General features: G+C 34.6%; 1 protein-coding gene across 2 annotated transcripts in view; it reads right to left on the bottom strand.

Moving 5' to 3' along the window:
* Positions 1–14,457, bottom strand: part of CDH12 (cadherin 12) — a 390,052-nt gene that overhangs the window by 9,001 nt on the left and 366,594 nt on the right. For both annotated transcript variants that reach the window (XM_027868906.1, XM_027868907.1), the window contains 2 exons: positions 4,684–4,805; positions 934–1,051 (listed from right to left, as the gene is read on the bottom strand). In XM_027868906.1, the coding sequence (XP_027724707.1) occupies positions 934–1,051; positions 4,684–4,805 (240 nt within the window). The remainder of the gene's footprint in view (positions 1–933; positions 1,052–4,683; positions 4,806–14,457) is intronic.

Below are 14,457 nucleotides of genomic sequence, written 5' to 3'. Positions count from 1 at the left end.
TTTTGTTTTATTATGTTTTAATAAATGAAATGAGAGAGCTAAATGGAAAAAAAATTGTAAAAGAAATAAGAACCATGGAATAAATAACTGGAAAAATAATTAACAGAGTGGCACAAGAGGTACAAAATCTTGTCCAAGCAGCAAACTCCCTGAAAATTAGAATGGACTAAATAGAAGTCAATGACTCCATGAGACAATAAGAAATATTAAAAACAAAATCAAGACTAAAAAATAGAAGACAATGTAAGGTATCTCATAACAAAACCCACTGATTTAGAAAACAGATCAAAGAAAAACTAAGAATCATTGGACTATTTAAATTCATCACCAAATAAAATCTAGATATCACATTTCAAAAAATCTTAAAAGAAAACTGCAGATCTCTTAGAATCAGTGGGAAAATGGAAATAAAAAGAATCTACTACTCACCTACTAAAAGAAATCCCAAAATGAAAACTTCCAGTAACATCATAGTCAAAATCCAGAGCTTCCAGGTTAAAGAAAACTCCATCAAATTATGCAGATGTAGTTTCATAGAATTGCATGGCACACTGACTTCTCCAGAATCAACAGGCAGTATGTGTTAGCCTGGAGGCCAGGTCTTCCTGACTCCTGGTCTGGTTTTTCTCTCCATTGGACCACTGCCTTTCATCATATGCATGTAAAAGGTAACTATGTCCAAGGCTAGTATTCTCTCACCTTCCAAAAATGTCATTTAACCACTTGATTCATCATAGGACTATGCCCAACTCTTTCTCTAGATTTGGGTAATAATTTGTTGACTGATTTGTATTAAGCTTTGGCCCTTTTTTCTATCCCAGCAAAAGTGAATTTTCACATTTTATAAACTTTAACAGTTTTATAAAATGAACTAAAATCTATTACTTTATGGAGCTATGTGAGAAAAGGTCACATTTAGGTGGTTAAACTTACTTCTGTAGTCACGGATTGTAAAATTGGGTTTGATGGCAGCCTCAGGTGATAATCTAAAGGAGAATTGTTGCCCAGCAGGTGAAAGATCTCGGTCAGCAGCACTGATGATCTGAATTACCTGAAACAAAGTTGAAATTAAAAATGAAGGCAGTCAGCCTTTTCAAAAGAACCTTCCTCTCAAAATTTTAGTGAGCTTATTTAATGAAACCTTGCAAACCAGTTTGTTACATGCAATTTTCATAGCCAAATATCTAAAGAGTTATATATACTAAATAGCTGACACACTGACAAAATAGGAAGTAATTCCCATGAGACTTGGGTTCATTTTAGTTAAGTTCAATTTGGTTCAATTTTATAAACATTTATTAAAGACCCACTATAAGGCACTAGCCTGGGCACTGGAAACACAAAGCTTGCAAACATTATAAAACTTGAGAGTTTTGAATTTTCATTAAAAAAAATTATAGTTTTAAAAGTGCATTTAATACTCTAAGTTAAATAAAAGAAATGTTTTCATCTATTTCAAATTAAAACAAAAGTCAACTAGGGAAAAATTAAGAAAATTCAAGTTTTTCTATTTTCAATTTTATTAGTTATCTGTTACTAGCTCGGTTATTAATTCTCTGAGTATACATTAATCCTCACTAATTCTCTGGTTTAAAAACAACTAGATACAGAAAAAAAGATTAACTAGAGCTAGAATAAGATTTCAGTGATATATCTATAAGGGTGGTAAAGATGACAAAAAAAGCAAAATGATAAATGCTGGTGTGGCTGTAAGAAACAGGCACATTGATGCATTATTGGTGGTCCTGTGAATGTGCACAACCATTCTCAAAGGAAATTTGAAATTATATACCAAAATTTACTTAAGTTTGCATGCCTTTTGACCCAGCTAATACTTATAGGCAAAAAAATAGCAAAGAAAGAGGAAAAGGTCCTTTCGGTACAAAAGTATTTATGACAGCTCTTTTTTGTGGTGGCAAAAAAAAAAGTAAACTAAAATGATTTCTAAACACTGAGGAGGTTGAATAAATCTTAGTATATTGATATAATGGAGTACTACAGTGCTGTAAGAAAAGACATTTAAAGACTAAGAACTGATGTTGAAGTTGATAGACAAAGTTGATACATGGAGTATGGTAGGTATGATATATGAAGTTGAAGAGCGAAGTAAGTAGAAATAGAAATAGAAATATATGTATAAATATATATACCATAATGTCAATATTGTAAAAATGAATAATTTGTAAACTGATGAAGAATGAAATGAGCAGAATCAGTAGAAAAAAATGTCTACAACAAAAATATTATAAAAATGATTTTGAAAGCTATAAGAACTACGGTCAACACAATGATCATTCATGATTCCAGAGGACTGAGAATAAAACATGTTATCTATTACAGAGAGGTGATGGATTTAGGGTAAGGAATGAGATGTCTACATTTTTGTATACAGACAATGGGAGCATTTGTTTTGCTCAATTATACATATGTATTGTAAGAAATTTGCTCCCCCTCCCCACACATTATGTGAGACAGAGGGTAGGAGGAAGAGAAAATAGATTTGTTATTTTTAATAGATTTGTTGGAATGTGCTATGTATGTGAAATATTATAAGAACTTTGCAATGAGGTCATTCTATTATTAGTTTGTCTTTACTGTTTTACTTTGTTATGAGAGACCTCTCACAAAGCAAGAGTAATCTGTGTTTAGAAAGAAAAAAAAATAGGCATCAAAACTTAAAAGTGGAAATGTGAAAAAAAATTAGTGATATGGTAAGGCCTATTTTCCCTCACATAAAGACTTTGCAGAATGATAAGCATTTTTAGAGTATGTAAGAAGCTTCACTGAGCAGAGGAGACTCATTTAGTCATTCTCAAGGAAGAAAGACCTCCTCATACTTACAACCCAGAGGGAATGTCTGTGATGACAAGACCAGAAACAAGAGTTCATTAAGTCAATAGTTTCCAAATCAAACTCAAGGGTCACCTTCAACTGTGTGTGGAAGGAATTGTTGTTATATATATATATATATAATGTGTTTGTATGGGAAGGAATATGACCCTGAAAGTGTCACTGGGACAGAGCTTGTAGAGGTTCAGACTATTCTTTGTCACATCCGCATGTAAAAGCTCTGAAGGGGCCAACGAGAAAGGGAGTGAAGAAAGTCTGTCAATCCTCTATACCTAGAAAATGAACACTGGGAGGCATGAAGAGTGAATTGAGCTCATCTATTAATAGGTTCTATTGCTATCAGTGCCTTACTGCCAGGTCACTGGAGAAGCAGTGAGTACACTAAGTGCTATCTTAGTTCAAAAATGGTCCCATTTAGTGCCCAAAAGGTTTCTTAGTGACTTGAAAATGGATATACTTTCCTAAAGTCCTGAAAAGGACTGATTTTTGTTGTGCCTATGTAACTTGAAACACTCAGGATAGAGTAATCTTACTGTAGTTATTTTGTTTTCCTCAGAGGCCAGATCAGTTTGGGAAGGGTGACAGATTTTGAGACAAAACTGTATGACTGCATTCACATTTTTTTCTATGTGAAAGCATTATGCCACATTTAATTCTTTGGTCACAATTAGATAAATGGCTTTGCTCACTGGAAAAAAATCTAAATCGTTCAGTTACCCATAGTGTAACATAAAATGGTTACTACCTGCAATAAATAAGATTTGAATAGGAGGCTAATTAGTCAAGTATTTGTCCACCAAGCTTGAAAAGTTACGGATTTGGGGAACTAGAATTTTCCCAAAGATGCTTATTGAGTCATAATTTTCATTAAGGAAAAATGTGACTCTTTAAATTTATATTGTTCTTATAAATGGATATTTAGCTTATGTTTAATAAGGTAATTGTAATGCATATGTGACTATAGTATAAAAATGCTAACATAACTAATTTGTTAATTCCAAGACAGAATTAGTTTAAGCAAAACTTCTAGAAATAGAATAATAGGTATAAACTCAAACCCTTTCAATATTTTCATATAAACCACAACATGAGAGTAATTCAAAACACAGTAATTGGATTTCAATAAAAATATACTTTATACACAAGCATAAATATGCACAAATGTTATGACCAACAAGCATTTAGGTGATGTGAGAAAAATAACTATAATTTTTCTATAGGATATGTATGCTACTGCCTTAACCTGAGGCCAGAGTAAAGCAAACAATTCAATCTGATGTCCTGAAAGAGGGAAGGAGAAGCAAGACTTTCTGTCTCAATAATCTCAATATTTAATGTTTAAGATGTTTCTCCCCAGAATTCTTAGTGAAAACAGAATATCTTTCCGAACAAATCACCATGAAAGCATTTTGAATATACCACTTAAAACATGATATAGCACAAACCCTGTCTGGTCCCCTAGGAGAGGCAGAGAGTATATTTTGAGAAGTCCTGGTGGGATGTGATCTTTTTCATCTTGCCTCACTGATAGTCATGTTTTTGTTGAGATGATGTACATCAGAGCAGGTCCATATGTGGCCAGAAAGTTCATGCTGTGAGCATCAAACAAGGCAATATACATGGTATATTCTGTCACACTTAAAACACCATACATATCACAGATGATAATGACTATGATGAGGAAGATGAAGAAATTACCATGTTTCCTCCCCAACAGCTTCCCTTCCTTATGCAGTGTTGCACAGATTGCTTTGTGCACTCCCCTGAGAAGAACAGCCTATGAAACCATTTTTAATTAATTCAAAGAATCAAATATGAATATTGGTGGAATACCTGTCCTGGTTTAGCATTTTCACACACTGCTGTCTCATACGGCACAGAAATTTCTGGAGGAAACTCATTGACATCCAGGACATTAATGAGAACGTTGACTTTGCTGGTTAGTGATGGGTTACCTATTAAAAACAAAGAAAGGGGAAAATAAAAGATGAAAAGAGTTGGTGAGGCATTATTTGCATACAAATGTTATTCATGTCAGAGTTTGTGTAAATGTCATATATTCCTCAGGATTTTTTGAAAATCAGTGAAGAGACAACAATGAAGTGTCATTAAAATAAAATATCTGCCAATGTACAAGAAGATACTTTCACTCTATTAGATATTTTAAAAAATATATCAATCAGAGAAGCAGTATAGTAAGAGAACACTGAACTGGGACTTCTAATACCTGAGTTTACCAATCTTGACAATGCCACTAACTGTCAGTGTGACATTGGTTAAAATACTTAATCTTTTTTGACCTCAGTTTATTTATCTGTAAAAGGAGGGGTTTAGATTAGATCCTAGTATCATAGACAGAGGGCTAGAAGGAACTTTAGAGGTCATACAAGTTAACTGACTCAATTGATAGATGAAGAAACTGAGGCCCAGAGATATTGACTGCCTAATCCATATACCCCACCCCAAGTTCTCTCCTGAACTTCAATCCCATATTGCCATTATCCATTGTTCATTTCAAACTGCATGATCAGGAGACATCTCAAATTTAACATGTTCAAAGCAAAATTCATTATCTTTCCTGACAAACCCCTCTATTTCCCAAACTTCCTTGTTTCTGTCAAAGGCACCACCATTTTTCCAATCGTTCATAACTTTGATATTGGATTATACTGGATTCCCAATTTTTCTTCACCTGATGCATTCAATAAGTTGCCAAACATTGTTCTTTCTACCTCCACACATGTATCATATCTTGTCCCTTCTCTACTTACACTGTTGCCACCTTAGGTCAAGCCTTCATCACCTTGTGCCCATCTTATTGCAAGAGCCTCCTAATTGATCTCCCCTACTCCAATCTCTCTCCATTTCACACTGTACTTCACAAGCTGCTATAGTAACTCTTATTAAACACAAATCTGACTATTTCACTCCCCTATTTAATAAACTCCAGTAACTTCTGTCTGCCTTTAGAAGCAACATATATTACTCTGCTTAGCTTTTGAAGTCTTTCTTAACCGTGGCCCCACATATCTTTCTAGCCTTTTTAATTGCCCTCCCACATTCTGCAATCCCAAGCCGGCCCTATGTTCCTCACTAGTGGCACTCCATTGCCCATCGACATGCCTTTGCACTGACTGTTTCCATGCCCAGTATGTACTTCTTTCTCACCTCCATCTACTAGAATCCCTCTTTTCTTTTCAGATGTAACACAAGCATCATCTTCTGCATGAAGCTTTTACTGATCTCTTCAGCTGCTAGTGATTCCTCTCCCAAGCTACTTTGTATTTATTGATATTTATTCTCTTTATATTTTATAAATATTTAATATTTATTCTGTATCCACACACAATATCCATTATATATGTGTGTATACATATAAACACAGACACACATTATATATATATAAAACCATGTGTATATGTGTTTGTGTGTGTCCTTGCCATTCCAGTATCCTTGCCAAGAAAACTCTATGGACAGTAGGGTCCACAGAATCACAAAGAGTCAGACATAACTGAATGACTGAACAACAACATATCTACACAAACATATGTGTATGTGTACATATGGATATATACATATATAAAAATCTTTTTCCCCTTTTCTATTAGAATGTAAGCTCCTTTTGAGGTGAGCTTTTCATTTATTGTTTTTGTATCCACAGAGCCTGGAACAACATAGTAAGTGCTTAATAAATGCTTATTAATTACCCAGAGTTATACAACTAGTAAGTGTCTAAGGTAAGATTTTAATTCAGGTCTCCACTTTCAGGTCCTATGTACTATACCATGCTGCCTCTTTCAGGTAGATCTCTATGGGCCTGTCCAGCTTTAAAATTCTAGGAAAGTTTTTCCTCCCTAATAATTTTTCTGCATCATGTATTTTCTGAAATGGTAAAGCTAAAACATCCTCATATATTTAACATATTTGAATTATCCCCAAATTACCTTGGTCTCCAAAATAAAGATAGTCCTATAGCTATCTTTATATTTAAGTAGTCTGAAGTCTATATGTACATTCCACATAAACACAAATAAAACTTAAAAAAAAAAAAAAAACAACAACTGCTGAGCATAAAGCCTGGGGAAACATTGCCTGTTAGGTAGTGGCTTAAGAAACTGTCAGGGGTTTTACACAAGTGAATTTCTATTATCAGCCAGTGTAATCAACACCAAGTAACCTTCTGTCCAATGTTGTACTACCCTGGAAGGCATTTTCTGGGTGACCTGTGGGGCAAACTGCACTTTTTATATTTTGGTGTTGTAGGAAGGGAATAGCTTCATTATTTGTTTGTTATACATAGAAACCTACCTAGTGGTTTAGCATCAGGAAAATTGGCCCAAGTCAATTTTGTGAAGGTCATTTAACCTTGCTTCTGGCACCAGTACCTTGATTTTATCAGTGCTAGAGATGGATAAAGATCAGAGATTTGGGCATTCAGTATCTCCTAACAAAGCCAAAAAACAGATTATTTCTTGTTGAGCTCTCATTGCAGGTAAATCTGAGCCCTCCAAAGAAATACATTCTGTTCATAGAGAGTACAAAGGAAAGCACAATTACAACAATTATCTAGTTCCATGTAAAGACAACTGATACAGAGCATAAAAATATTTGTGTGTATGTGTGAAAACATTCTGTATGTATATGTGTGTATTATATTTATATGCATTTCTCTTTGGCACAAATGAATCAGCCTGCTTCTTTATGCATCTTTAGCTGGAAAATTTTTAACTCACTCTTCATTTTGTATATGTAAATCAAGTCACAGATTCATAAGAGCATAAATGTGTGTTCTCTTGGAGAACAAATATCTTTTTGAGAAGTTGCTGTGAAAGTAGTCAAGAATTCTTTTTTTTGGGGGGGGGGGCTAGGCAATGGGGTTAAGTGACTTGCCCCAGATCACAGAGCTATTAAGTGTCAAGTGTCTGAAGCCTGATTTGAACTCAGGTCCTCCTGACTCCAGAGCAGGTGCTCTATCTACTGGGCTACCTAGCTGCCCCTAAGGGGAACTTTTAAAATCAATCTAAAGTGGGGTCAGGGGAGATAGTGGCAGAGCAGACACAGAGTTAACGCCTAGAAAATCTCTGTGGTCCTTTGGTCATTCACCTTTGCTCCACTTCAAAGATATTATAGAGCTGGCAAGAACCAAGCTTACTCCTAGTACTTATTCAACATTATATTAAATTGATTTTAAAGTAGCATACAACTACACATGAAGAATGTTATATGGAAGGGGAGGACTTTCTTTAATTTTAACCTATAACTGAGGAAATGGGTTACCAGGCTGCCAGGAAGCAAGGACTTGCCTTTTGTCATTATTAATCATTATTTCAATATGATACAACATTTATATTCATTATTCCCCACAATTTAATTTGCCATTGTCTTTTTTAAATAGAGAAATTGACTAGTAATACTTCAAGATTAGTTTATTCTACCAAAGGAAAAGAAACTAAAACTCATTGTGCAGCATTTGTATGAGAAGACAGTATCAGCACGGTCCTTTGCCCCTAGCAAACTACTTTCTTCTCAATAATCCTGCTAGAAAACTAGTATAAATATTGTCATCCCATTTTACAGATAATGGAGATTTTGCTCTAAAGAGTATGAAACTAGTTGCAAAAAACTTCCTGATTTTCTCTTCTCTGGCTAACAAATACTGAATATTTCATCCATTTTTTTCTCAAGTTGAGCTATCCATCTCCATGAGCACTCAAGATTTTATTCCTCTCTGGCTCTATTCTGTTGCCTTTCTATTTCTTCAGATTAAGAACATTTAAATACTTGTGACATGCAAAGTGTAATATTATTTTAAATGGTAGGAAATACAAAAGGAATGAGATGTGATTCTTGCCCTTAAGGAGCTTGCAATCTAGCCCAGTGACTTTCTTACATATGTAACTCTCCCTTTCATTCTGTCAATGTCAATACTCCGCCCAAGAAATGTAGGAGCAGCTGGAAACCCTTTCCTAAAAGTGGGAGGGAAGAGGCTGAGGCAGGGGATATGGAGGAAGCAGTCATTGGACTAGAGAACTCCAGAATTTTGAACATCATGAAAGAGATAATACATAATAGTGACAAGCCACTCTTCCTTTTCCTCTGTGAATGCTACATTGAACAGCCTGTATCATTTTTTCATACACCTGGGGAAGGATAAGGCTTGTATGGATAGAATGAAGCCTAATAGCATTTCAGACTGGGAGAAACAGCAGCAACTTGAACAAAAAAGTGCAATGAGAACAAGAACAGTTAAGCCAAAGTGACATCTGGAGCTTTCATGCTGATTCTTTTTCCCAGGTTGTTGTGGGGGTCGGGGTTAGCAACAGAAGCGACTTCAGTTTACAAGGTCAAAGTATGTTGCTGTGGGAACAGATAAATGAGAGTTAATGTTGGTCCCCATTAATATACATGATTTAATTATGTTTTATTCCTTTAATTAAACATATATTCTAACTATACATGGAAGCTGAGGAACTGAAACAGGAGTTAATGAAATGGAGGGGAAGAGTTTTTCCCAGTGGGATGAGGATCTTATTGGATCAATTCATACTAAACAGTTAGACTAATTGGAAAAGCATTCCTGTCTACAAAGAAGTGAAGCTGTGTGAGAGACAGTCAACTCTCTGAGAACCTAGTGGCTAACAAAAGATGTCTCTGGTGTTAGGTAGTGTGCATAGCAGGTTCAAGGACCTAGTGTCAATGTCCCCTCAATGCTACATATGAAAAAAAAAATTAATTACAATGCAAAATACAATATGATCAGTACATAGGAGGACTTCATAGCAGAATGACAGAGGAATTGTTTGCAACTGAGGTAATTAAGGAAGGCTTAGGATGAAAGTTCTGGATCTTGAATTAATGTGCAGATGTTCAGCAGGGGAAAATGTATCAGGAGTGTATGCCAAGCATAGATAATGACATTAAATGCCTCATGAAAATCCAGGCTTCAAATGCATTATGGAAATTGTAAATGAAGAGAGACATGGGAAGAGCATCAATGAAAGGGTCTAAGTACTCTCATACTTAGGAAGCAACAGAAATAAAATAAATGAGCAAAGAAGACCAAAATGTAATGTTTGGACAGTTAAGAGAAGAATTAGGAGAGAGAAATGTTAGCTGAAGGAGAAAATCTCAAGAAAATAGTATTGTCCCACAGCAGTAATGTTGCAGTAATTTCAAAGGAAATGAGAACTGAAGGAAATGGACAAAGAAAGAGAAGTTTAGCAGTGAAGGAAAAGTTTAGAAATAAAGGAATATGTATATATATATATACATATATGATGGTTGCCCAAAGAATTTGTAGAGTCAAAGATTTATTTAGAGGAGGCAACAGGCAGCAATCTCCTGTATACATAAATGGACTTGAAGTCAGGAAGATTGAAAATGTTTGATTGAAATGCTGTCCACAAAACTATGTAACACAGGTTACTTAACCTCTCTGGGTCCCAGTTTCCTTATTTGAAAAATAAAAGGGTTAGAATCATTGACTTCTAAGGGTTTTTCCATGACTAAATCTGAGTCTATGAAATGTAACTTTGTTTGGGACAGAGGGGAAAAATAAAATTTTAGAGAATGAGATTATAATAGCATTTTATTTTTAACAATAATCTACTTTCTCTTATTTTCAAACTACCAGTTCTTTTCTCACTTTCTATAAACATGCTTCAATCTCCTATTCTTAAAGACAAATAAATAGAAAACAACAACAAAAGCAAAATATCTCCCCTTGATCTCACTATACATTCATTGTATTGTCTTTTTTTTTTTTTTTACTTCTTCACTGGGGGGGAATCAAATGAAAGGGGTAACTCAGAGTTGGTCTTTTATAGATCAAGCAGCTCAAAAAAATAAGAGATCTGAGATCATTGGACACCTCCTTATTGATAAAGCTGATTAGAGGTTCAAGATTGAATGGAGGTAGTTAAAACAAGAGTGATAGGCTAGGAGAACAGGAAAAGATTATGACACAAGTAGACACTATAAATATGAAGAATAGTTTCATAAATGAAAAAGTGGGACAGATAGAAAAAAGAAATAAATTATTGTGAACAGAGATGGTACAGGGTAGATCTCATCCTGTGAGGAACTTATATTATTTTCCATTAAAATACCAAAGCATGTGAGGATAGCACTTGATAAATCTTACAGTTAGAAGAAAATGTGAATTATCATTATTAAGACTTGACCTTTGAATTTCAGTACATCTGTTTTCACCCTTATATGGGGTCATCTCTGAATCCACATTCACTTTTAAGAAAGAAGCATTAGTCTGTCATAGAGAGTCACATAGCTACCTCAGAGTGTTCAGAATTTTAAGTCTTAACATTAAAGAAAAAAAAATATACTCGTATCTTTCTTGTCTGAAGAGATATTTCCCTGACATCATTAGAGGGGCAGCACAATAGTTCATTCAGTTATTTAGAACACTATTAGAAGAGGCCAAAATCAAAGGAATAATCACTTTAATTTGGGCTTCACTATATGCTAAGAAAATAGACTATATTGTTAACATTATGGAGAAGGCTGTGAAGATGCATTTTTAACAATTTAAATGTAGTCTATTGGCTCAAATAAAACAGACAAGAAATAAATTTAATGTCCTGTTAAATGTGAAGCTATGAAGTTTAATGACTTTTTCCCTAAAACTAACTTGAGCATATGTTAAAATCCAGTGTTGGTACTAAATTCACATTTCATTTAATCAGGTGATAATGTTTCTGAAATTACATAGAACATAATCTGCTTGCAGGCAAGTACCATATCTCATACCTTTGGATTCCCACAGGTACCAGATACCATGTTAGGTACATAATAGAGATATAATAAACACTTTTTGGTTAACAAATCAATTTTGACTAGTTATTTCACTAGTGAACATCATTAGTCATATGGTGATCTATACGAAACAATCTCAGGATGTCATTATATAGTCATCCCTGGACAGGCAGTACAAACAGCAAGTCCTACTAATTCTATGCAGAGCTCTGTTATCTTCATATATGCAGAACAGAAAGTTTGGTTTTTTGGGGGTTTTTTCATGTTTGTTTTAAAGGTGTTCTGGTCCAAAAATACCATGGGATTGGAAACACTCGTTTTGTATGAACATAGTTTCTTTAAACATAGTCCTTTGAAATTTAGAAAAACAACTTAATCACAGTTTCCAAACAGGTACTAAGGAACAGTGTTTTAATCAGTACTAAATAATAATAATAATAATAATAATATGGAGTATTATTTCATATAAATTCTAATCAGTGAACCACATTCCCCATTATTCCAGCATAATAAAGACACTGAAGAAATCTACTGATAGTCCTGGTGGGGGAGGGTTTTGTGTTGATTTAAGGGGATAAAATCATAGACCCAGAATGTCAGGGCTTCAAAGTATAATAGAGTTTTCTTTTTTGGACTAACAAATTTTACAGATGAAGAAACTCAGGCACAGGGAACTTGAGTGACTAGCCCAAGGTCATGTAGATTGTTAGTGAACAAGACTTGAACAATAGTCTCCTAATTCTCAGTGCAATGCATTTTCAAACGTCAATTTAGGGCAAGGAGAAGAGTCAGAGCTGGTGAAATGGCTAGTTGTGATTAATTTTGGAAGAAAGTTTTTGCCAGTTTTGTGTTCTCATAATGAAAGGCCAAGGAGCCAGGCCATTCATTTATTCCAAAAACTACCAATACCAGAGAACCTAAGAATAGCATTACCTACAGAAGCAGAATAGAAGTAGGGTCAATCAACCAGGGTTAGAAGGAAGGATCAACCCAACTCTATTACAATTTTCACACTTTTTGTTTTGTTTTGTTTTGTTTTGTTTTGTTTTGTTTTTTCAGGATGAGTAGGCAGAATGGCATTGGTAAGGGCCATGATACTGAATGTGGAGTCAGAAAGACCTGTTTCAGATCCCACCTCAGATAATAGGTGTGCAATAAATGCAAGTCATTTAACCTCTCTAAACCTCAGTTTCCTCATATTTAAAATGGGCATAATAATACCTGGCATGCTTACTTCCTGAGATAGTTGTAAGAATCAAGTGAGATTTTATATATGTGTGTGTAGGTATATAAACATATATACACATATATGTGTATATATATGAAGACCTTTGCAAATATTAAATCAAACTAGATAATTGTCAGTTGTTAATTATTTTGGTTAATAGCTATCTACAAGTAATATAAAAGAAACATTTTTCCTATGCAAAATCTAATGTTTTATTTCCTGAATGATATACTTAAATGCACATTATTTTAATGATATCATCTATTTGCTTCTACAAATAATTATTTGCCAAATGGTTAGCTTCAGGTGAAAGGTTCATTTGTGTGATATAAGTCCCTTAAGCCATTCAGTTAGCTACTAAGAACTTTATAAAAAATGAAGCCTGATTTTAATTTATTGTGTTTGTATGTTTTGATGGCTAATTAGATTGATTTTTTAAAATTCTAAGCAGTTTTATTATAGCAATGTACTCATAAGAATTTAAAAGCATTAAACAAACAAAAAACCCTATTACAATCTAATTTTGGTAATATATCCTACTAATGTCACACATAATAGTGATGATTATGGTGATGGTGCTAATAACGATGATGGTAACGGCTATGATGGTTATGATTTCCATCTGTTCAGGGATTTTACTTCTAACAACCAGACTATTTTAGAATCAAGTTAGAGCTAGATGAAGCCTTTTAGTTCAAATGTCTCCTTTTATAGATACATAAAGTGAGGCCTGTAGAGAGTAAATTATTATCCAAAGGTAGTAAATACAACAAAGTAGTGTCTGAGTTAGGACTAGAAGATATTTCTTACTCCTTGATTTATTTCCTTATAGAGGTCATTCTCAACACCAAAACACTTCCTAATCCAGGATGACAGGTAGAGGAGCACCATTGCTAATTGCTAATTTGATCATATATATTCTTAAGGAATAAAGGTATATGGGGGAAAATATGACAACAGACGTTTAGAGAAAAAGAAGAAGTATAATAATTAGAATAAGTTAGTGTTGATGATGATGTTGAATTCTTTTTGGGCCTGAAACCAATTCACATTTTTCTTTGAGGCTTCACATGTAGCCACTTTAACATTCTTGTCCCTAAGTTTCTGTTTTGATCTTTCCTATCACCACCGTAACTTTCTATGGTCAGGTTCTTTTTATTTGTTTGTTGTTTGCTCACTTTTCTAGCCTATTTTATGACTTTTAATTTTGTGTTAAAGTTGGGCTTTGCTCCTGGTTTGGAGGGGGCACTGTTCCTAGCTTCTTGCACTGGGTGCACAGGGCCTTGATACTGGCCTGCTGCACCAAGGGTGCAGGGACTCACCACTGGCCTGTGCCAGGGTCCATAGGGCCACTAATCTGTGCTAGAGGTTGGGGTCTCAAGGCCTCATTGCTGGCTTGTTGGGGTTTGGCCTGTTGCTGGCTTGCCCAGATGCTGCCTGCACTGAATTGTGCTCCCCTTTTACCCAAATGAGAGACTTTTCCTGCAGACCTTTAAAGATGTCTTGGACTGGGAAACTGTTTCACCCCATTCTTTTGTTGGTTCTGTTGCTCCAGAATTCATTTTGAGATGTTATTTTAATAGTTGTTTGTAAGTGAATTTGAGAGA

This window comes from Vombatus ursinus, unplaced genomic scaffold, assembly GCF_900497805.2.
Source record: "Vombatus ursinus unplaced genomic scaffold, bare-nosed wombat genome assembly UNPS02014791.1, whole genome shotgun sequence".
Classification (NCBI taxonomy): Eukaryota; Metazoa; Chordata; class Mammalia; order Diprotodontia; family Vombatidae; genus Vombatus; species Vombatus ursinus.
Note: the sequence above shows the minus strand (reverse complement) of the source record. Positions and strands in the feature narration are given on the sequence as shown.